At 42.3% G+C, this 23,884-nt stretch overlaps 1 protein-coding gene across 5 annotated transcripts in view; it reads right to left on the bottom strand.

The window, feature by feature from the left end:
- Positions 1-23,884, bottom strand: part of ACSL6 (acyl-CoA synthetase long chain family member 6) — an 87,640-nt gene that overhangs the window by 53,345 nt on the left and 10,411 nt on the right. Inside the window, exon 1 of one of the 5 annotated variants that reach the window (XM_033140069.1) lies at positions 6,747-6,850. The exons of 3 other annotated variants lie outside the window; for them this stretch is intronic. Coding sequence is in view for 1 of the 2 variants with exons in the window: in XM_033140068.1 (XP_032995959.1) it covers positions 6,265-6,295 (31 nt within the window). In the remaining variant the exon portion in view is untranslated. Of the gene's footprint in view, positions 1-6,264; positions 6,351-6,746; positions 6,851-23,884 lie in introns of those variants that run through there. One more of the 5 variants, XM_033140068.1, reaches the window with a different exon arrangement.

Here is a 23,884-nt window from a genome sequence, read left to right as displayed (position 1 = left end):
TCTTCATTACTGATATTATTGCAGTATTATTATGTGTGCACTGCTAAGCACTTCCTCTCCCTCTCCCAAGCAGCAGCAAGTTTAACTCTTCCTTTCTTTTGCAACACAAGTGACTATTACGCTGCTCAATATTAAATTTCTGTTTTGCTGTGCAAGTTATTTATTGTAGACTCTGCTTAATTAATTCAGCAAAGCTTACATTTTACAGTTTAGTATCCAACATCCCCATGAGGTGGTAACTTCTTGGTAACTATCTCTTGCTGGCACGTCCCTGGAAGAAAAGGGTGGCTACTAAGTCACTACCTCCAGGGGCAGAGGCAATGTGCCTCTGAATAACAGTTGCTAGGATACAAGAGGAGAGGGCTATTATGTTGCTGTCCTGGCTTCCCATAGGCAACCTGTTGGCCTCTGTGGGAAACAGGATGCTGAACTAGATTAGCCTTTGGTCCAATTCAGCAGAGCTCTCCTTACGTTTACCACACACTCCTTAAAATTGTTGGGAAGGTAGGAAATATTCCAGTGTGGTGCCAGCTGGGAGGGGAGAAAAGCAAACGTCCTAGGTATATCTGCCACTGAATTAAATAAGAATTCAGATTCCTTCCCCCCCCCCCCATTTGAAGCTTTGAATAGTTCAGCACCTATGACTACCTCCCATCTTTTTCATTCTGATGAGTCAGTAATGAAACACTTGGGCAGATGAAGCCAAGGTTGACAGATCAATTGCATGGGCTAATAGATTCATACATGGAGCCATATAAAGACATATATTTTGACCAGAATTTAATAAATGAAGGGAGCTGTGCACACAATTAAGTAAAAGGAGAAAACTCTGTAGTGGAATGCTGTCAATAAACCGATGAGATTAGGTATAGAATAAAAACAAATGTTTATATTAAAAGCAAACAAACCTGGAATTCTCTCTTCCCACCTCTGGAATATATATTTAAAATCAATACTTCTAAACTACTTGTACTGCTATCCTCCCCAATTCAAATCTGATTTCTTCGTTTCTGTGGCTCACAGATATTCTGACTAGGACAACACATTAAAAGGTTAATCTTGATTTTTCTATCTAAGAGCAGCTTGACAATGACCCTGTCCTGAGTCGGCCTCGAGTCTGCAGACCCATTTTGGAACATGGCCCAATACTTACAACACAAAAATAACTCCCTCTGAGTCAAGCCAGCAGAGAGCAGCAGCATCCAACAGGTGAGATAGGAGAAATTGGGTTTTGTAAAGAAAGAAATGGGGAGAATGAATACTCAAACCTGCTAATACCCCCACCCCAAGGAATGTTCTACCCAAACTCTGGATGCCAATATCCTGAGTTGTAATGGGATATTGAATATCCAGGGTGCAAACCAACCCTGCCAGGTAGTATAGCCATCATCCCTGTTAGTGCCCTCAGGCTGTTTCTGGACATCCTTGGGATTCACAGAGACAAGCACCAAATAGTCTACCGGTACTCACTCTCTATCTCTTCAGCCCCAAACAAGCAAATTATTTAGTAGCACCAAGCAGCCAGGTACCAGATTTAGAGCCAGGCTTACTTCAAGAAAACACACCAGGATAAATGCAATACTTTATAAAGCAGGTTAGAAACATAAGCATAAGAACCCATTACCAGTAAAAAGATAATTAAAGGTCTAACAGTGTAAGGAAGGATACTTTTAGGAACTCAAGTACAGAACAGAAAATAACAAAGCTAACATGCCTCACCCTAATGCTAAGCATTAAGAGTCAGAGACCCCCACCAAACTAGCAAGCTGCATCCAGGCACACATAGGTGTTGCAGTCCACAATCTTCATGAAAATGGGGGCCACCAGACACTTGGATAAAGGAACACAGATATTGTTTGGCCTCTCAGGGCCCAGAGGCTTTCTTTGCAGCACAAGAGACTGTGCATGCCTGCTGACCATGCAGCTCAGTTACAGTGGTGACCATGATGCCATCTTGCACCAGACACCCATAGCTCGCAAGGTGAAACTAATTAATGGAACTTCTTTCCTCAGTGAATACTGTACCCAAGAACACTGAGTAAAATGCCCTTTTAAAATAGTCAAGGAAGAGAGGGGGGATTTCATTACAGGTTTGCTTTAGTGAGTGGGATAGGTGTAGCCAATTCTGACAGATACGAACTGGAACAGAATTGCCATTGTAAAGTTTCAGCCTCTTTTCCACCCTCAAAAATTAGATGATATGCTGTCTTTATATAATCTTCTATTCTTAGTAGAGGTAAGGCAACTTTTCAAGGCTCGCAGGTCCCATTTTCCACATACAAACATAAACATCACACTCAGCCAGAATCTGGTATGTATTCTATGTGCTACTGCATACAACGGGGTTGGGAAATATTTTCATACTGGTGGGCCAAGATTCTATCTCCCCAAGCCCCAAATTTGGCAGGCGGATGAGGCGGCCTACCTGTTAATCACCTACTCATAATCATAATGACACCAGGTGACAGCAATGCCTTAAGGAGAGTTTCCCCATCCCTTCCTTACTTCAATGCAGATGCAACTGACAGATGGCTTCCTGGGCTCTGAACATAAGAACATAAGGTGAGCCTGATGGACCAGGCCAGTGGCCCTCCTAGTCCAGCGTTGTGTTTTTGCAGTGACCAACCAGATGCCTGTGGGAAGCCTTCAAGCTGGACAGTAGCACAGCAGCAAGCGCTAGCTAAGAAGAGCTCATCACTTTTCAAAACAGTCTGTTTCACTGTCAAATACTGTTATGATGTTTCTCTTAACACATAGGCAAAATCTGCTTCCCTGCTATTTCCACCCATTGGTTCTAATCCAGTCCTCCAGAACAACAGAGAAAAAGTCTGCTCTGTCTTCTACATGACAGATCTCCAGGTATTTGAAGACCAATGTAATGTCTCCGCTCTGCTCCAGGCTGAATACACCCAGACCTTTCAACTGTTCTTCACAGAACTTGGTTTTTAGCCTGTTAGCACCCTTGTTTCTCTCCCCAGGACAATGCTCCAAATGGTCTGTGACCATTCTTAAAATGTGGCACCCCTGAACACAGTACTGAAGATATGGATTAACCAGGGCAGAATAGTGCAAAGTTATTACTTCTCACGATGTGAACACTGCTCCACTGCCAGCTCATGCTCAGCTACATCCACAAAGGGCCTATCCACACATTCTTTGTCCTGTGATTTCAAGCCAAGGGACCGAAAGGTGGGGTTGTTGTTGTTTTCTCCCACCACTTTCCTAGGGAAAACCCACTGCTTGCTGCTGAATCAGAACAAACATCAATCTGCAGAAAACCCAACTGACATTTGTTCTGATTCAACAGAAAACGGCAGGTTTACCTTCGGAAAGTAGCGCCGGGGACGACGACACACACCCTCTGAGCCAACCAGTAACTTGAAATCATGAGAAGAACACAAAGTGTGGATGGGCCCTAAGATGTTTAGATCTTTTTCATAATTCTGTTTTCAAGCCAGGTCTCCCCATTCTACATTTGTGACATTGCTTTTGTGTTTAATTTTTACCCAAATGCAGGGCCTTATGGGGTTTTTTTTATCCTGAATGTAAACATTTTTGCTTTAGCCCCCTGCTCCAGCACATCTGTGTAATTCTGAATCTTGATTTTTGTCTTCTGTAGTGTTAGCCACCCCTCCCAGTTTTGTGTCATCTGCAAATCTGATAAACTTCCCCTCTATATTCTCATCCAAATAAAAATATATTGAATTGGACAACTGCTCATGTGTTTTTTACATGTGTCTTCTAGAAATGGGAATCACACTTTCCCACACAACACCACAAATGCAGAGTGTGCAGCAGTACATCTGAGGACTTCCTGCACTCAGACTGAATACCAAGTGAGATCAGGCCATTAACAATCCTTCACAGTGCCATCTATTGGCTTGTTATAACGCATACAAGTTCAAAAGATGGCTCCATTAACTTGTGGAATTTGTGTTCCTGTAAACATTAATGCATAATTAAATTCCCTGTATCAGGGTGGGGAACCTCAGCCCTGGAGGCTGAATGCAACCCTCCAGGACTCTCTATCCAGTTGTCAGGACTCTCCTAGTCTAAAACACTTCTCATTGGCCCAGCTTCATCTCTTCTTTGAGTACTTTTGCCTGGCTGGAATGTAATAATGGAGAAGTGGGTGTGGATGAGAGAGAGAGAATGTGTGAACATGAAAGCCTGCTGGATTAGGCCAATGGTCCATCTAGTCTAGTACCCAGTTCCTACAGTGGCCAGCTTCTAACTCATGTGTGACTGGAATGCAGCCTACTGTAAGAGCCACATCCATTGCTCCACTCATTTTTGCCTCTGACTCCAGCCACCCCTGGCATCCAGCCTTCAGAAGGCTTCCCACAAGGCAATGTGGTCCTCTGGCTGAAGAAGGTTCATCACCTGTGGCCTATATGCTGATGCTGCCATGTAGCATATTGCCATGTGGCTCTTCCTATGGCTCCTCTGCAATCCCATAATTCCTAATACAATCCAAAATACCTTTATGATTATAATAAGAATGCAAGCCTAAACATATTTATCCAAAGCAATTTCCAATTGAAATCCATGCACGTTGCCTTCAAGCAAATGTTGGGCTGGGCTGCGCAAGAGAACATTGCACCCGGGAGACAAAGTACAGATACTGAAAACCTCACATGGAATGTCACCATTAACTTGCATCCCAATTCTAAACATATTCCAAGTGTTCCATTGACTTGGTGGACATTCGATCCCAGTAAATGTTACTTCCAATCTCAAGCACACTCTTAAATCTCATTTGTTTCAATGGGAGCACCTTTAAATCTCATTTATTGCAATGGGAGAAGTAAGCATGTGTTCAGGCCTCTACCACTAAAATAAATGGAATGCTCATAGAATTGTGATATGCAACAACCTACTAACACCACTAGATGGTTCCCACACCTATTAAAAGCAGGCAGATATATGAAGTTAAATAAAATCTACTTTGGGGGGAATGGGGGGAGGGGTTTCCACTCCATCGTTGGCTCCCAAAGCAGCCTATAATTCAAAGTCAAGTGAAGGAGGCAATGATTGGGAAGCAGTTTATCTAACAGTGCAGCCTGCCATCCTGTCTCATAATATGCTCTTGGGAACCCTGGGAACAGCAGCTTGACATATAAATGCACCCATATTCTCACTACATTGAGCAGAAGCCAAAAGAGATGGGAAACAACTGCAAAAATAATCAGCAAGCCTCATGATCTTTCCTTTATACACTGCTAAATTATGACGAAATAAAAACCATCAGTAGGAAAGTATCCTTTCAAAAAATGTCTTTTTCTGACTCGCAGTATCCACTGCCACTCTAAAGGGGTAATGAAACTGAAGTTGGATTTTTACACCACATAAACTTCCAACTTTGCATCTCAGTCTCAATTTCCCTTTGCAGCTATCTAAAGAAAAAAATGCACTGACTCCAACCTTTACCATTGCAAACTGGTGCTTATCAGGGCAATGTGGAACTGGCAAATATAACTAGCATCTTATTTAGAAAGAATTGCCCCCTATGGTCAAATAATGTTTTTTTTTTTTCAAATACTGCCACATATTTCCAATTCAAGCTTCACTGCTTTTTTGTGGTGCACAATAACTCAAAGTCCAGATAGCTGCAGAAACATGAAAAAGCTGCCCCAGTCTGCAGTGCGTTTGTTCATTCGTGTTTCAGTTGATTAGAGCTTAGGAAACAAAGTGTTTATTGCCTCCAAAATATCTAAGACTAAGGGGTCAGGGCCAAAAGCCCTCTGTTTGCTGAAATGTTCATCTGCAACATAAGCTTTTCAAATACTTAGAAGCTGCAGTCTGATGCCACTTTGCTGAGTAAAGAGTAGATATCCAATTAGCAAAACCTTGGGTTACTGGAAACACCAATGCCACTATCTTAACATAATCTCTTCATCGTTGGAAAGATGACAAATACATAGGAGTACAAACATAGATACACAAAACACATAGACAGTTATGCTAATATGATTTTTTTAAATCTGAAAAGATATTATAGTAAAAGTATTCTGCTGCTGCTAGGATTGCTCATTCAATTATTTGCTCCACTCTATTGTTATAATTTGGGTTTGCTCTCATCATCTCTCCTTTATATACATAGAGCTCTCCTGGCATTTTGCCGGGAAACAGAGATGTCGTTAACATGACATTCGGGGTTATTTTTCATTCGATCAAACCCAAAATTTCCAAAACGGGGCCAAATTCACCAGGCATCTATTTGCATCCTGTTAAATTAGTAAAATGTATATACACACCACTTACTTTTCATACTTGCAAACCTTAGGATCTTCATGTATGGACTACATCTTCTTCCTTACAAAGAAACGCTGAGCAGCCAATGTGTGACACATCATAGCACTTCAATAGGCTTTCAGGGTTTTCTGCACTAAATATCACCCAATAGAAAGATTCCCATCCTCCCAAGTGTTTGTTTCAAAGTGCGTCCTTGGCACACAGTGCTAAATAAGAACACAGCGCGTTTTGAGGTAAGATTTTTGTACCAGCAACTCCAAGAAGGGATTAACAATGTTTCAGAGATCAAAAGTTTTATCCTCCAAGGGGAAAACTAAAAGGACTTTGCCCTCTTCCCCTTTTTATGTTATTCCCCCCTTCCTTAGTAACTGAGATTAGATTTTTTTAAATTCTTGCAGTGCAGAGGGTTTGGCATTCATGTGCAGCAAGTTCCTCTTCGCAACCCGCACATCTCTGCAACACCATGAACGAAATAAAATGCAGCTACTTACTTGGTCCAAACAGGGCTTTCAAGATTCCCACGCACCAACATATCCTTTGACTCAGAGCTACCTCTTCCTCATTCCCTAACAAAGCACCAATAGCAACAGCATGGGAGATGCAGTTCTGAGGAGCCAGCCAACATCACTCCACTCTTACTAAGATTCAAAAGAACAATGGAAGCTCCACCCTCTCCAAGTCCCTGAAAGGCTGGGCAGGAGTGCCTCTTAGATACACACAGTTCTCCCTTGGGACAGATGTCCTGAAATCACTCTCCAACTCTACTGCGTCCTGTCTGGAAAATCCCTGCACTCCAACCAAGGGCAAATCCTGCAACACAGAACTAAAAAGGCTGCCATTGGCTCCATAGGATTGGAACATGAATTATCTGCCTACTTAAGGAAGGTGGGGTGCGACCCTAAAATTGCTTGCTTGGAGGCAAATTCCACTAAAATGAATTTGTTTAGAACTTGGATGCCAATAGGAAAGCAAAACACCTCTTCAACTAATAAGGGGGGGGGATGATAAAGTTGTGGAAACAACAACAACAATAATTGCTTGCATGCCAAGCTCCCCTATCCATGCATTAGGCTGCATAGCAACGTAAGCAAAAGCCCTGTCAGCCTATATCATAGGAGCTAACAAAGATGCCTTATACAGAGTCAGGCCACTGGCCATCTCACACATTGTCTACAATGACTGGCCACAGCTCTCCAAGATTTCAGACAAGGTTTTCTCCCATGAGAAGGCACTGTATTAGGGCAACAAGCTGAATGAACCTAAGAAGCTGCCACCAAATCAAACAGTTGCCCCATATGACTGTCTCCTCTGGCTGTGATCCTACAAAGCCTTAAGGCAGCACAGAGGAGACCTGTGGACCTTCAGGGATTCCTGGACTACAACTCGCATCATCCCTGATCACTGGCCTTGATGGCTTGGACTAATGGGAGTTGGAGTCGAAAAGCCACAGGTTCCACACTAGAGGTCTTTCCTAGTCCTGCTCCCAATCCTTTTAACCGAATATGCTAGGAATTAAAACTGGGAGCATCAGCATGCAAAGTATGAGCCCTTCGTAGTTGGAAGCTCTTTCAAGCCAGAGTTGAATCAGAAACCTACATATAGTAGCTGAGCAAACCATTCAATTCAATGTCTGTCTGTGGGGGCATGCAAAAACAGGGAACAGGAATGTCAGGCACTTGACAGATACAAACGCAAAAACACACAATTTAGAAAATCCCAAGTGCCCAGTGTATTACACAGGCAACAGGCCTAGAGATTAGGTCAGAAAGAGGTTTCAACAGTATGATGCAAACCTGATTTTCTTTTCTATCTGCTGTACTTGCTGCCAGTTGAACAAATCTTCAACTGAAATGTTTGGAACTCAGGAAGTAAAACTCTTGTAAAACATCCAATAGTTTCACCCTCCAATCATTGTCTGGAATCTCCCTTTATTGCATTGTAAGCAAGCACTCTTTTTCTTTTCTTTTCTTTAGATACACTTGGTTAAAGCAGGAGGGGAGATGTGGTGTAAATTAATGTTCAGTGTAACCACAGAAACACCTCTTCTACATCTTTCAGCATCACTCATATTGTATAACTATATTAAAAAGTAACTATGGAAACTAGTTATTAACAAGTCAAAGTGACTAAACAAGAGCTGTTGTAATTTGAAAAGGAGATTAAAACAGAAAACAACTTTGTTACATATGAGATATTTGGGAATTTTAAACTATTCTGTCCTCATCACTGACTGCAATCCAAGTAATTCCTGCATTGCAGGGGGCTGGACTAGATGGCCCTTGGGCTCCCTTATAACTCTACAATTCTATGATAAGCCTCTTGAGGAGAAAGTAAATTTGGTTATCTTTATCCACTGCATGCTACCTTCACATGCCCGATGCAAACATAATATTGTGTGCCAGAAGCTCTTAATAATCATGAGATGTAATATTGGGTGCCATGCTCCCTCCTCTCCTCTCCAATGAGAATCCTTCACTTCCCATTAAGCCTGATTCACATGGAAAGCTAATCCGAACTATGGTTTGGCACAAACATGTGAGCTCCCAGAGAAGAGGTAGTAGCTGCTTTGTTCCTCCTTTGCTGCTGAACTTGGCCCTCTCTCCAGACAAACCAAGAACCATAACCAAGGCTTGCCCCCCTAGTTTACAATAAAATGGCACAGTAAAGTTACAAAACACTAAAACAACCAACAGCAACATTAAGTCTCATTAAAATAACATGGAGTTATTAAAGCCCTCGTCATCAATCCACAGTGCCATAAAATCAATTAACCTAAATCAGAGTAGAATAAAAACGTTCTTAGGGCTCTTCTAAAAACTCTCAGGAGTGGCTTCATGCAAACTCCTGGAGAGGGTATTCCATAAGAGGGGAGCCACCCAGTCTCTGGAATCGCTCTCACAAGTCGTTGAGACCTTAAGGCTAGTGCAGGTTGCCCTTCAGATGTGCATATTCCTATCATTCAGATCCCTGGAGGAAACTCTGCTGTGTGCCCCTCCATTATCAGATAAGAACATAAGAGGAGCCTGCTGGATAAGGCCAATGGCCCTTTAAGACCAATACCCTGTTCTCACAGTGGCCAGCCAGATGCCTGTGGGAAACCAGATGTACAGTAAGGAGGGAGACACAAAAGAGCTCCTATCCCCTTCCACACGGAAACCAGGATGATGACTGTACACACGCTACACAAATGAAAAACTTGAGGATCCATTCTGGATCTTTCACGTAAGTCAAATTTTTGTGGTAGAAGAAAAATTGGGCTTTTCCAGTACATTATTTTGGAATACTAGCTGAATAATGACTTAGTTGTGTAGCAGCATGCCAAAAAAGCTTTAAAAACAGCAACTGCCTTACTATAAGTGGTAAGTGTGGAAAGGTCCAACAACTCTGTATCCATAATCCAACAGAACAAATGGAGGCTTCAATAATAATACATGCATAATGATCCAGTATGACTAATTGTATCTTTTTAATTGCAGCCAGTGTGACAGCAAGTATAATTATCAAACAAGTGACCTGTTTGTCACAGTACATTTCAGGTGCCTTTCCTACTGATTATGTTGCTATCAAGATATAGTATACTACAGGCTTTGAAACATGCTTTGCTATAAAAATAGTTATCTTCCTTCATTCTAAGCCAATACTGACTACTCTGACTGGCAGCAGCTATCCAGAGTCTCAAGCAGAATTTCCCCCCATTACCTACTACCTGATCCTTTTAACTGAAGATGCCAGAGATTGACCCTGTGAGCTCCTGCAAGCAAACAACTGGGCATAGTTTGTCCCTTATGGGTCATAACACAACTTAGGAAAAGTCTCATACAACCTTGCATTTAACAATTCACCTGGCCACAGAAGGCATCAAGAAATCCCATGCAGGTGTTGAGTTGCATGCCCCTAACAGCAAAGAACAGAAAGAGATTTCACTTTCTTGGGTTCCACGATCACTGCAGATGGTGACAGCAGTCACGAAATTAGAAGACGCCTGCTTCTTGGGAGAAAAGCAATGACAAACCTAGACAGCATCTTAAAAAGCAAAGACATCACCTTGCCGACAAAGGTTGTATAGTTAAAGCTATGGTTTTCCCAGTAGTAATGTACGGAAGTGAGAGCTGGACCATAAAGAAGGCTGATCGCCGAAGAATTGATGCTTTTGAATTATGGTGCTGGAGGAGACTCTTGAGAGTCCCATGGACTACAAGAAAATCAAACCTATCCATTCTCAAAGAAATCAGCCCTGAGTGCTCACTAGAAGGACAGATCCTGAAGTTGAGGCTCCAGTACTTTGGCCACCTCATGAGAAGAGAAGACTCCCTGGAAAAGACCCTGATGTTGGGAAAGATGGAGGGTACAAGGAGAAGGGGACGACAGAGGACGAGATGGTTGGACAGTGTTCTCGAAGCTACTAACATGAGTTTGGCCAAACTGCGAGAGGCAGTGAAGGATAGGCGTGCCTGGCGTGCTCTGGTCCATGGGGTCACGAAGAGTCGGACACGACTGAACGACTGAACAACAACAACACCAGCAAAGAACAGTTCTGTAGCAGCTCTCACACTACTTGAGCAACGTTAAAACAGGCTGTAAAAGTGGGGCAATTTTCGGGTGACAGAAATATGCTCTCGTTAGCAAGTTTTACTGACACTGATCAGCTCAACTGTTCCATTACATCACAGTTATACTTCTTTCACAGTGTAATCTATTCTATGTATGCACAAGGAAGTCCTGCTGAATTCAGTGGGACTTGCTCCCAGGTAAGCATCTATAGCTGGTATGTTTGGGGCACCTTTGGATTGTCAGATTTTGTTGAACTACAACCTCCACCAGCCCTAGCTGGAAAGAGGACAGGGAAACCGCTGCCTCACAAATCCCACCATCCAAAGCATTCCACAGTTCCACTGTAGATAGAGTACCACAAGCTATAGATACATTTCAGGTCTCAAAAGCTGGCATTAAGAGGTAGAGCTTGTTGAATTATTGGTACCCCTGTTTTTCTGGTTTTGTTTACATTGAATAAAGCCAATGCTACCTTAATAGGCCCAAGAACAATTATTCTTCTATTCATACCCAACTCAATCCAAAGGCTTAAATTTATTGCTAAGGATATAGGTGGGGAAAAGAACTGGAAGATGCACTAGAGGCGGCAAATGTATTTTGGGTCAATTGCCGAAAACTTTGCATTGCTAAGTCTGAGATATGGACACGGCACTGTTCCATCACTGGAAAGTGCCTCATACTTCCAAGTTTATTAATTAGCACTGTAAAACAAGGGCTCCAAGTGTCCCTATTTTCCAGCGACAGTCCCAGATTTACAGAAGACGTCCCAATTTCTGATTTGATCCCAGAATGCTCCGCTTTTCCTTAGAAAACATCCCTATTTTCATCAGAGGGTATAGGGTTATGCGACCCCTGAGCCAAGGAGATAAGTAACTATACAACCTTTAGAAGGCATCTGATAGAGACACCTGCATAAGGAAGTTTTTTTTAATGTTGTGCTGTGTTTTTATATATGTTGGAAGCTGCCTAGAGTGGCTGGGGCAACCCCGTCAGATGGGTGGGTTATAAATAATAAACTTATTATTATTGAATAGGATGTCCCTATTTTCATCAGAGAAATGTTAGAGAGTATGCAATGAGAATTATTAATAATCATTTGTCCTGGGGAAAACCACATGCAGGATTCTGGCTGCAATCCTATGTAGATTTCCTTGGTTGTTAGCCCTATTGGACTTTCTGCCCCCATTAAATCCAATGGTTGTTTTTTTATTATGGTGTTTTGCTAGATGGGGTGTGTGTGAATTGGCAGGCTTCTTTAGGAGAAATCAAACATTCAAGGGATAACTAGCTTCCTGTTGTGTTATTCAGATCCCTCACTGAGAAAAAGACTGTTGTGAGTGTGTGCAATCCCAACTGTCAAATGTTTAATGCAGCAGGATATTAAAATTACAACTAGCCAAAGTCACCGCTGAAGAGCAAATGCTTTGGGTTTGATGAAGTATTCATTTTTTCTGCAGGTGAACACATTGCCTTTTGTGCTCATCTATTCACACACAACTAACCACCTGGGGAATTACTACCTAAAGAAATTCAACTTTTCTATAGCAACAGGTGGTGAGGTAGTGTTGCTTTTAAGTCTACTGAGTTCATATGATAAGACTTGTTTGGTGCTAATTTGCAACACAAAGAGTTCCTGGAGCTAAACTGCCTGATTTAAGTCTATATCCATAAACACAAAGAAGGACTGCTGGTAAGCATTAGGTAGCAAAAGAAAAGGACTCTGCATATTCTCAAAGGCACTTTCTACTGCATATTTCAAGGCTAAACCATAGCAGTGTACAGTCATACCTTGGGTTACGTACGCTTCGGGTTGCGTACTTTTCAGGTTACGAACTCCCGTAACCCAGAAGTGTTTCCTGTAGCGCACGTGATCCGTCCATGCGCAGAAGCGTTCTGCGCGGTCTGCGCATGTGCAGAAGCGTTCTGTGCGCATGCGCAAAGCGCGTTTTTCGGGTTACGTACATTTCGGGTTACATACAGCGACCCGGAACGAACTGAGTACATAACCCAAGGTACCAGTGTAAATAGGTTCTGCAGAACTGTCTGTTGAACCCTAGCTCAAGCAAAGCCTGGAGAAAATATATACAGTATAGCTAGCAGCTTCTCTAACTGTTATTGTTCTCTGTAGGAAATACTTTTACATGATATTGTAGTGCTTATGTGGCTCTGTTCCAGTTCCAGCTTCTACCTTCTTATTTACTGTCTCTAACATAAAAAATGGTTAAATTCATGTCCTTACCTTTGTGCAGTGGCTTAAGAACCCTGCTGCTTTTGAGACTGCATTGCCAGCCATGTGCTAAAATATTATTCTCTTTGCAAAATAGCTAAAGTCCTTTCTTCAAACATCCTTGGAATATTCTCAACACAGGAGCACAAATGGGCACAGGAGCCAGCAGATAAGTCCTCCTCCTCACACCAAATGCATGTCGAAGATAAATGGGTGCAGGTATTTGCTAAGAATGCTTACTCACTGCTAACATGATTAGGGAATATTTTAACACCAGCATTTGATAGTTAGCCCTTGCTATCCCATTTGGTTTACTTCACATAAATTTAAAGAGCAAGCGTTTCAAGGACAGTTTAGTAGTTTGTATTTAGGAAATGCTGTTGTCACATACGTACAGTTGCTTTTTTTTTAAATTGGTTCCTGCTTGCATGCCTTTAAACAATAGCTTCATCTGAACACAATAGTAAGTCATAATCTACATGCTTGGAGAAGTTGTACCTGGTGAATGTCTCCTGATTACATTATTTTTTAAGAGTCAGAAGCCTTAAGGTGGGAATTCTTTTATGCATACAGTCTACTGGTAAAAGAATATACAAACTTCCACATTACACAAAAGTCTCCATCAACTTCAGCATAAAAGTAGCAACAGTTATGCCCTATAGTTTTCAAACATGCTAAAAACTTTTACAGTGCCATTACTATCTGAACGAACAAGAAAGGAGAATGACTATGCTTTTTTAAACATACTTTCCTACCTACCTGACACGAGTCCCAGTTAATTAAAAAGACTGCAACATTCTTTAATAACAGAATTGGCCCACATTCCTAGTGTTTCAATTAATGAAGAAATGGCATCTTATGTCTTAGTTTTACACTAGTCAGTTTATACACACCTCTCACATGAAAAAGGCAGCTCTCTTCCCCACCCCCGTCCCACTCCCCAAAAAAACCCCAAAGGGGAAGTGTTTCCAATTAGAACAGCCACCCCAACTCTCTACATGCATCTCCAATACTACTGGGGACTGCAGGACCCCTGCTACTTTATCTAGAGTGCATTTTACTCCAAATAAACTTAATAACTTCACCTCCAGACAGTTAAAATAGAATTAGCTTCAATTAACCCTGAAAGATGTTAAATTACCTCCATTGCATTTTGAAAGAAGCCACACACTACAAGTCTGCCAGCCTCATGCTAGAGAGAGGGTAATGGCTGCTCCATGTGTATTAAAAAACAAAGAGCAGGAGGAAGGGATGCTGAACTAATGCAGCAGTTTCCCGTTATCTTTATTTTGCAAAGGAAAACAGATCTGAAACATTTTCACGCTGCTGGGTTTGCTACTGTGTGTGTGTGTGTGTGTGTGTGTGTGTGTGTATAATCCAGCCAGAAATTTAGGGTTCTCTTCTGGGTAACAGACTGTTGTTAAAGACAGGGATGCAGTACAATGAAAGCAACCCATAGATTCACACTGACTGTGATACCAACATACAATAACATTTTCAGATGGTACTTATGGGGGGGGGGGACTTCCAGTCCATGGGCCCACCAGCTCTCCCTACCTGACCTTTTCTCTATGTCAGGTGTGGGGCAGGTAAAGATGCAGCTGGGCTAAAAAGAGACTTTCAGCTACCAATGCTCAGCTGATTGTCGGGGCTTGCAGAGTGCTGTGGTTTTCCTTATGTGGTTTGATTTCAAACTGTGTGGCCTAAGGTGGTAAACCAACGTCATTGTGATGTCAGGTGATTGACAGGTAGGCAGCCTCCTGCCTTTCAAACTTGGCCTACCGTTACATGAGGCTGGGGCTATAAGGATCTGGTACAACTGCTAGATTCCCTTCCCCATCCCTGATGTAAGAAATAGCTCTCTTTCTGGGTACTCACAACCAGTTTAAACTCCACTAGTGTAAATGTAATAGAATGGTCTTTTCTCTTCCTTTTGCCATAGTTTGGCAATTCCTTATGTTTAATTGCACATACTTTTGTCTTGCTCATTCACACATTGGGCCAGTTAATGCTGTACAACAGCAGACTGCTGTTGCACTCAGGTCCTGCTTGCCAACTTCTCATGGGCATCTGGTTGACCACTGTGACAAGAGGATGTTGGACCTGTTTGGCCTCATCCAGCCAGGTGGTTCTTTGGCTCCTATGTTCCTGCTCAGAGTGGCCATGCGTCACACTTTACAATCCTCTGTTTGGAGGGGCTGTCAGAAAACTATTGTCTCTTTGAAGGTGTCTAACAGGGGAGTCCAGGGGAGAGCAGTCCAGTCCAGTCCAAGACTAGGAACTGTAAAGAGAAGTCTTGAAGTCACCAATCAACAGTCAGCAGCACCTGGTCAACAAAACTGCTCAAACAAACTACAACTGGAAAGCCAAAGACAAACCTTAGGTTCTCTACAATCTCCAGTTCCCACTTAATGCCAAGCACTAAGGATTGTGGCTTGTTTTGACTGCTGGGGAGAAGCAAAGTAGGAATCATTGTATGTTCACGACTGTGACATGTAAACAAGGCAAGTATTGTGAGATCCTTCTGGAGCTCTTCATATTGATGTAACCTTAAACTTAGCTAATTTGGTTCTCATCCCCGACTCCTGGTTATTCATGGATGTTAAAATACCACCAGTCCTAGTCCAGCTCTTTGGGGGATCCCCGCTGCCTTCTTTACTCCATTATGGAAACCATCTGCTACCAGTTCATGGGCATACCCAGGGGGGCAGGGGGGCACCTGCCCCCCCCAGAAGCAAAAAAATAAATAAATTAAATGGTTATCGGCAGCCTAAAAGGAAAAAAAAAGCTCTCCTTAAAAAGCTCAACTACTGGTCTTTCTCCCCCTCCCAAAATCTCAATAACAATTGAGCTCTGCCGACCGACAGCTGGCCACTGTGTGTGTGTGTGTGTGTGTGTGTGTGTGTGTTGCGCCGGGTGATGGTTGCAAGGGAGCTTTGGAAACTGAGTTCCCTTGCATGGTGAGTAGTTCCTTTGCGAGGGCTGAGGATCCTGGGAAACTGAGTTTTTCAGCCATTTGGGGCTTTCTGTTTGGGGGGGGAGTTTTTCTGTTTTTTGAAGCTGTTTTTGTTTGCTGTTTACATAATGTGGTCAGTAATCTAAAAACGAACCAAAAAAGGTCAACAACTTTGAGCTGAACCCCAAAAAACGGGGGTAGATCACTGCTGAAAGTAGATCACAGTCTCTTGGGAGTTGGCCACCCCTGGTATAAGACATGTAAAACTAGAATAAAAAAATAAAATTCAAGCAAATAATTGTAATAACTACTGTAATAAAGCACTGCTATAATTATATGTAATTTTCCTAAAATTTTGCTTTCATTCGCCTTTCCGTGCTGAAATTTCACAACCTGAATGACCATGGCTTGCCCCCCCCCCCCTAGTTTTGATCCTGGGTACGCCCCTGTACCAGTTATTTAACCAGTTCCAAATCCATAAAAGCACCTGGCTGCTAAGTTTACTCAGCAGCTAGGAAGGAACTTTGTTGAAAGCCATTTGGAAGTCCAAATATATAATGGCTAGCAGATCACCCCTATCTACATATGTATGTAGCACTCAAAGAATTCTAAAGGTTGCTGAGGCTTGAAAGGCTTCTTCCGATTTAAGCATTTCTCATACTTCCTTAGCCTACTCACTGAAATAACCGGATGAGATAACAGGACAGCTATTACCAGCAAAACAAAACAAAAAAAAAATGCAAATAGAAGGTAATTGCAGCAGGCAGAGAACACAGATGCAAAGCAGCTAGGATGTGAGAGAAATAAAATGCACTCATTAGGCTATTCATGGTAACCAGTGGAGCTGAATAAGGAAGGAAGAATTTCTATTTTATTTGATGGGTTAGCTTCAGCACTTTAAATTTAGTCCTAGCTTTCAGTAGCTGCTTTTAGAAACTGTTTGGCAAAGGTAGGAGCACGGCCAGGGCTACTTGAGCAGCATGCCCTACCAGGCTGCTCATCCACAGTGTAAGTCACCGTCTGAAGAAGTGTGCAGGCACACGAAAGCTCATACCAAGAACAAACTTAGTTGGTCTCTAAGGTGCTACTGGAAGGAATTTTTTAATTTTGTTTTGACTATGGCAGACCAACACGGCTACCTACCTGTAACTGTCTGTCACTGTCACAGTAAGCCATTGTTCAGATCAGATGTTTCCTGCCCTCCACCCCATGGACCAATTGAAAATTGCTGGTTGTTTTCCTGGACAAACCCTGGGAGGTCGGTGGCCCAAGGTCACCCAGTGAGCTTCATGGCTACGGGAGGGGTGGAATTTGAACCCTTGGTCTCTCCATTCTTAGTCTGACATTGTAGCCACTACACCAAAATGGCTCTCTAGGGTAGCCAATAAGACCTGCTTCTGGACCTTTAACAGCAACTTCACAGGCAAAGGCGGTGAAGCTTTTCTTTGCAAGGAGTAGAAAAGGTGAGAAAAGTTTCATGAAATTTTTCTTCTCAAAGTAGACATTACAACCATTTTTTCTTACCTCCTTATTACAAAAGGTTTGGGTTGATTTACCTTTATGCATTTAGATTAGTTTTGCATTGAGCTCACTGTGTTCTGCAGGACAGGGCCCTCTTGCAGACACCATCGTATCAGGAGATCTGTTCCGCACCATGTCTGAATGGAGCCTTTAGTGTGGTGGCACCCACCCTTTTATGCCTCCCTCTATTGTCTTGTCAGCGCCTGCTGAAGACTTTCTCCATCACGTTTTTAAAATGGATATCCTTATCCCAGTCTGCAAAAGAACTGGAACTATTTAAAACTTTTTTTTTAATGTATGGAATTGGTTGTTATTCTTTTCCATTGATCTTTTTTTTTGGGGGGGGGGTACTGGCTGTCACCTGCACTGAGAGCATTCCCACTCATGGTATGTGACATAAATAATAAAGAAAGGCAATGTAAAAGTCACAGGAAAAAGGCGGCAACACTAACAGCAGAGGTGCTTGGATATGACAACACTTGTGTTAGGAACAATATGAAAATGTGATATCAAGAGGGTAACAACTTTTATCAAAAACAGTGTTTTAAAAATAGATTACTGACTGAATGTGAATTGGAGTTTAGTGCTCATACTCTAATATGTCTTCCCAGTGTAAAAACACATAAATTAGCACATAGAGTTACAACTGCCTCTGCTGATAGCTCCTTGTAGTACTGTTAAGTACTGTAAAATGTGTTGGTAAAGCAGTTGCAACTGCTGAGTGTACATCTCTGAACAATACTTCATTTTTCATGTTGTAAAATTATATTACAAAAGGAATCTGTTTACTGGAAGCCTGGTCCAGCTTAATTGGTACACCTGAATTGACATAATATACTTAGCTTGCAAAAGGACGCGGGTGGCGCTGTGGTCTAAACCACTGAGCCTAGGACTTGCTGATTGGAAGGTCGGCGGTTTGAATCCCCGCAACGGGGAGAGCTCCCGTTGCTCGGTCCCAGCTCCTGCCAACCTAGCAGTTCGAAAGCACATAAAAGTGCAAGTAGATAAATAGGTACCGCTCTGGCGGGAAGGTAAACAGTGTTTCCGTGCACTGCTCTGGTTTCGCCAGAAGCAGCTTAGTCATGCTGGCCACATGACCTGGAAAAACTGCGGACGAATGTCGGCTCCCTCGGCCAGTAAAGCGAGATGAGCGCTGCAACCCCGGAGTCGTTCACGAGTGGACTTAACTGTCAGGGGTCCTTTACCTTTACCTTACTTGGCTTGCAAGGCAACAAGTATTGTGCCCTGCTGTTTATATTCTGACCCTTTACTGTTTACTTGCACCACTTGACAGACACACAGGGTGCTTCCAGATTCGGGGCCTTACTTAGCAAATGAGTCATCCATTGCTATTCTGCTGCTTTCCAGAATGTACCTGGGCCATGTGTTTTTGTCCCACCCATGACTCTTTTGCCATTTGGGGCATGCACACCTGTATTTATGTACGTGTGCAGCTGAGATCACTCAGTGAAGGAGAAAAGATGCAATCCTTTGAATGAAACAAGGGAGAGGGGAAACAGAGCTCAAATGGAAGCAAATCAAGGGAGCGATAGTATCAAAAAGGCATGACTAAAGGTGAACAATCACAACAGTATTCCACCCCAGCATGACATATGTCAGGGTCCCTAAAGAACTACATTGACCCTACAGACAGCACAAACAGGCTTGGGATCAGATAATAATAGCGTCATATGCAAATTAAATGTTTTGAAGGGGAAGAAGCTTATTCCATGAGTCTTCAAACAGCTCAGTTCTATCATCAGCTGCCCCAGCATATAACCACACAGCACCAGATTCAGGGGCGTCTTTCCGTGGCTTTACTGGGTGTTGCAAGATGTTGAGATAGAGCAGTCATGTGGGCCAGTATTATTAGGCTGACCTGGACTAGATGATCCTTTGGTTCCCTTCCAGCAATAAAATCCTATGATTTGTCTGATCAGGCATATAGAGACCACAAAAAATGCTACACGGCACAAAAAGAAGTGGAGGAGAATCTTGATGAAGACAGGGTACACCTAAAAAAAAACAACCCAACACTATACACAGAGCCAGTAAAACCTATCTCCCCTCTATGTTAATAACAAGTAGTTATATTCATACTGTAACTGACCAAGAAGACAACTGGATGGGGCAGTCCACCATTGAAATGAATATTCACAAGATTCACCTGAAATCTGCTCAAGATTCAGAGACATTTCCAATTTTGCATTCAAATTCCTGAATAAGAAACAAGAAAACTTTGGAGGGTATTTCAGGAAATGAACTGGACCCCTCCCTGCCACCTTTTTGTGCTTAAAATGTTCACAGGAAAACATTGGGCGCACCTCTATATCAGTGGAATATTATTCTAAGCATGGAGATTCCACTTAGCTGTCTATGGTCATAGCTTTATCCACAAATTTGTCTAAAACCACCACATGCTATGGTAGGGAATTCCATACGTTTATTTATTCTGCATTTGTTGATCCATCCTGACCCTAGAACCGACAATCATTTTCACTTTGCAGACTAATTCTAATATGGTACAAACATTTATTTATTCTTACAAATTTTTAGTTTGTGCAAATGGATTGCCAATTAGCTGGCCTTTAGACTTTACAGAGGTACATACATCCCTCTCTTTCCCCATCTGTTGAATGCTGCTTTTCTTTCTCCTTTCAGAAAATAATTTCTTGAGAGTTGTTATGAATTATTTTAACCAGTACGTCAGAATTCCCCTCTATGGTAAAACAAATAACAAGTATGGGAAGTATGAAAGCTCAGCTAAGTTACCAGACAGCTCATTCTTCAACCTCAATGGCTGAGAACTTTGCCTTTTCAGACGTGTATGAGCAAACAGGGGGAACAGAGAATATGCAAATAGCTTCTTTGAATGAAACACAAGCCTGAATTGGTGTTGGCAGATCACAGTATCACACCACCCTCAGCAGCCTGTGAACTGAAAGGATTTTTTTAAACATTATTATTATTCAGATAGTTGGCTGAAAAAATCCTGCCAGAATAAAGCTGCTGTCAATGGACAACAAAAAATCCTTTCAGAAGAAAATAAAATTAGGGCTTAAGCATTACACTCAAGTACAGCAAAGAGGTTATTTTCGTTCACTCAATCCGGAGGTTCATAGTTTTCAGAGAGTGTGTGTATGTGAGACTGAGTGAGTGAGAGAGAATATGTGTGTGTTTGTTTCAAGGTTGTAACAGGATCTTCTTTCGCCTCTGTTTTGTCAACAAGTATACTAGGAAGGCCAATTATGAAACTTAAATGCCTTCACAAATGCAACAAATAATTTATGTTTCCTACCTAGATATACATTAAAACAAACACCTAGATCACCTGAAATCTGCAAAATAATTTTGGAAAGACACAGTTTACTAAAAATAATAATCTGTTTTACTAGTTTACTACTAATCTAGTAAACTACCGGTAGTTTTGTAAACTGCCCTGAAACCAGATTTGTATTCAGGGTGTTAAACCAATATATCATTAAAACCATCAGTCGATCAATACTAAAACCTTGGAAGATTTTGAAGCCTAGCTTTGTGTTTCGGTGTACAGTGAGTGTGTGCTATTTCTCACTTGAAGAACACCACAGAGAGCCCATAGAATCCTGGGGGTAGAAAAGCAAGTGGTTTCTGAAATGGGTATTTTGTGGCACCAACAACAATTTCCTTGATGGAAATCTAGGAATCTCCCAAAAGCTTGGGAGGCCCTGGTCTAGAGAATATACAGTATAATAAAGATCAGCTCTCAGAAAAGCAAAGTGAGATGGACTGTATCTGCCTGCCTTACTCTGTGTCAGGCCCTTGCAGACCCAGGCAGAGGCCCGGGCCAGGTAGATAATGTGCCCCCCCTTTTTTTACCCTGGGAATCTCTGAAGTCTTATAAATAAGTACCGGGTAAGTATATAAATAATTTTCACAAAAGTTATGCTGACAAGCTTTTTAAAAATACATAGGGAAAAGGATTATTTTAAGTATTTACATTTAAATAATGGTGAGCGATTGTGAATATGCTGACCGAGGCCCCCTTTGGAATCGGAGGCCCGGGCCAAGTGGCCCATATGACCCCCCCCCTCTGTTTGGGCCTTACTCTGTGTTCTTTGTGAAGGAACATAGTGCACCAAGCAGTGTCAAGCAGCAGAACCAACTGGCCCACACAAGAGAAGAGAAAAAGAAGGAGGGAGGGAACACGACTTATTAGACTTCAGCAATGGAAGGTATTACCCAAAAATGTTGCAAATCCATGCAGGAGGCTAAACGAGGCCTTTTAAATACTTGGGCCTAAATCCAGTGTGGCAAAAATACTTGATCATGGCTCTTTAGCAAGCATATTTGTTTTCAAGTGTGCTTTATGGCAAGGGTGCATTATGTGGAGGAGGTTTTGTCTCTTATTACATAGGGTTAGACAACTCGGTGGTAGCCTCACACTAAGGAAATATGTTGCCTGCTGAGCACAGGAAAAACAATATTACACATTTTCATACTGCCCCCCAAATCATCAAAGTTAGTGCAAAGGGTGTGTACAGTCCTGCATGTGCAAAATACATTTAAAGTGAGGAAAGCTATAGCAGTGTGCATATCTGGAGATCAACAGACCAGTGAACTGGAGGCCTGTGTAACAGGAAACTTCCACAAAGCCTCCTCTTTTAAATAAGTGGAGGGACAAAACATCCCAAATGCTAAGAAAAGAAGTGTGAGCCCCTAACCTCAAGCAACTCTGCCACCCCTTATACTGACAGTAATAGAAAGTGCTTTTTAAGTTTTTCCTGGGTTTTGGCATGATCAGCACAAATCCAGCAGTGCTGTCAAAACAAGAGCAGGTGCAGATTGCAAGCGATGGGTGGCTCTTGTAACCTCATTCTCACAATAGCAACAACTATTATTGTTAGATCTCTCAAGGTGCTGGTGGAGATGCCGTCATCATGGAACCAGGCACCAGCCAGGAACTTAAAAGTAATCAGCTTTATTCTAAACTTCTGCTGTAGAAATAGATTAATGGGTCTATCAGGCTGGCTTACTACTTGCTTTTTTGTGAGTGTATATGTTTGCATACAAGATAGAGAACGCTAATATGTACCGCCCTACATTTCATCTTAAAAGATGCAAGCTTTGTCACTACATATAACCACTCTCCAACACCGTGCTTTGCTTAACAAGAGCAAGTCAGACTAGGACATGGGAGACCAGGGTTCAAATCCTCACTTGGCCATGAAGCTCACTGGGTAACCCTGGGCCATTCACTGTTTCTCAGCCTAACCTACCTCATTTAGGACTCAAATTAATTTAAACCAACTCAAACGGTAAAAATGTGAATGCATTTAAAGTCAGCAACTTTCACTTCTGTTCTGCATTATATTACTGTTGAAATTCAATTAAATTTAATCACAAACTTTGCATAGCCACTCAGGAATGTGCATACAAGGGAACTTGCAGCAGCGAATCCCACCTGTTTTGTGGCTGAAGCAACAACACAGCGATATATGTTGTTCCCATTCCACTGCAGCATAGTTGAATTCCTTGCCTTTGGCATGAGTTCAAATCAGTGTTACTCTTTCTGTGGATATTCAGTTAATTCAGTTTTGCCATCTGTCTCCTAAGCTGGGCCTCTATTTTCATTATTCAAGCCTAGCTTGGGGCGGGGGGGGGGGAGGGCACAGAGGGAGAAGTAAGGGCAAACATGTGGCTTAGAAAATGTATTTCCATGAGTTCCACACACATGAAGCTGTCTATGAAAACCAAGCAAACAGGAGAGTAAATGCCTCAAGGCTTGCAAGGTTTAAGAAAAGAAAAAAGAGTAAGATACAAAGGATAGGAGAGTAACGATGCAAATTAGTCTGCAACATGAGTGATGCTTCTTTAACAGCGTTATATCTGTGTTCTAGGAAACCTTGGGTTCCCAGTGATAAAAATCAGTAATGACAGATTAGTTGAAAAGCAGCCTGCCCACCCCACTCACTGCTACTAATCTTATACAATGTGGAGCAGCACCTGCCCAAAACTTATCTGGGGAAACGCCATAGCTCAGTGATGGAGTATCTGCTTTGTATGCAGAACGTTCCAGGTTCAATCCCTAGCATCTTCTGGTTGGGCTAGGAAAGACCCCTGGAGAAGGGGTCTGAAACCCTGGACAGCTGCTTCCAGTCAGTGTAGGCAATACTGAACCGGATGAATTAAAGGGAGCTTCCTACGTTCCTGTTGCCCAAGGCAGAACACCAAATGGTGTTGCCTCCAACCATATCAAGGTATACAGTACCCCTGAACATGCACAGATCTGGTTTTAAAGGAACGTTTTATTTCAGATCAGGAGGGAAGTGGCCACAATCCAAACTACTAAACCACCTGCTTTCTTTTGCTGTAGAGCCAAAGACACATGCCCC

The sequence above is a fragment of the Lacerta agilis genome, chromosome 2 (genome assembly GCF_009819535.1).
Source record: "Lacerta agilis isolate rLacAgi1 chromosome 2, rLacAgi1.pri, whole genome shotgun sequence".
NCBI classification, from domain to species: domain Eukaryota; kingdom Metazoa; phylum Chordata; class Lepidosauria; order Squamata; family Lacertidae; genus Lacerta; species Lacerta agilis.
The sequence above is the reverse complement of the archived record's forward strand: the minus strand, read 5'-3'. Positions and strand labels throughout refer to the sequence as shown.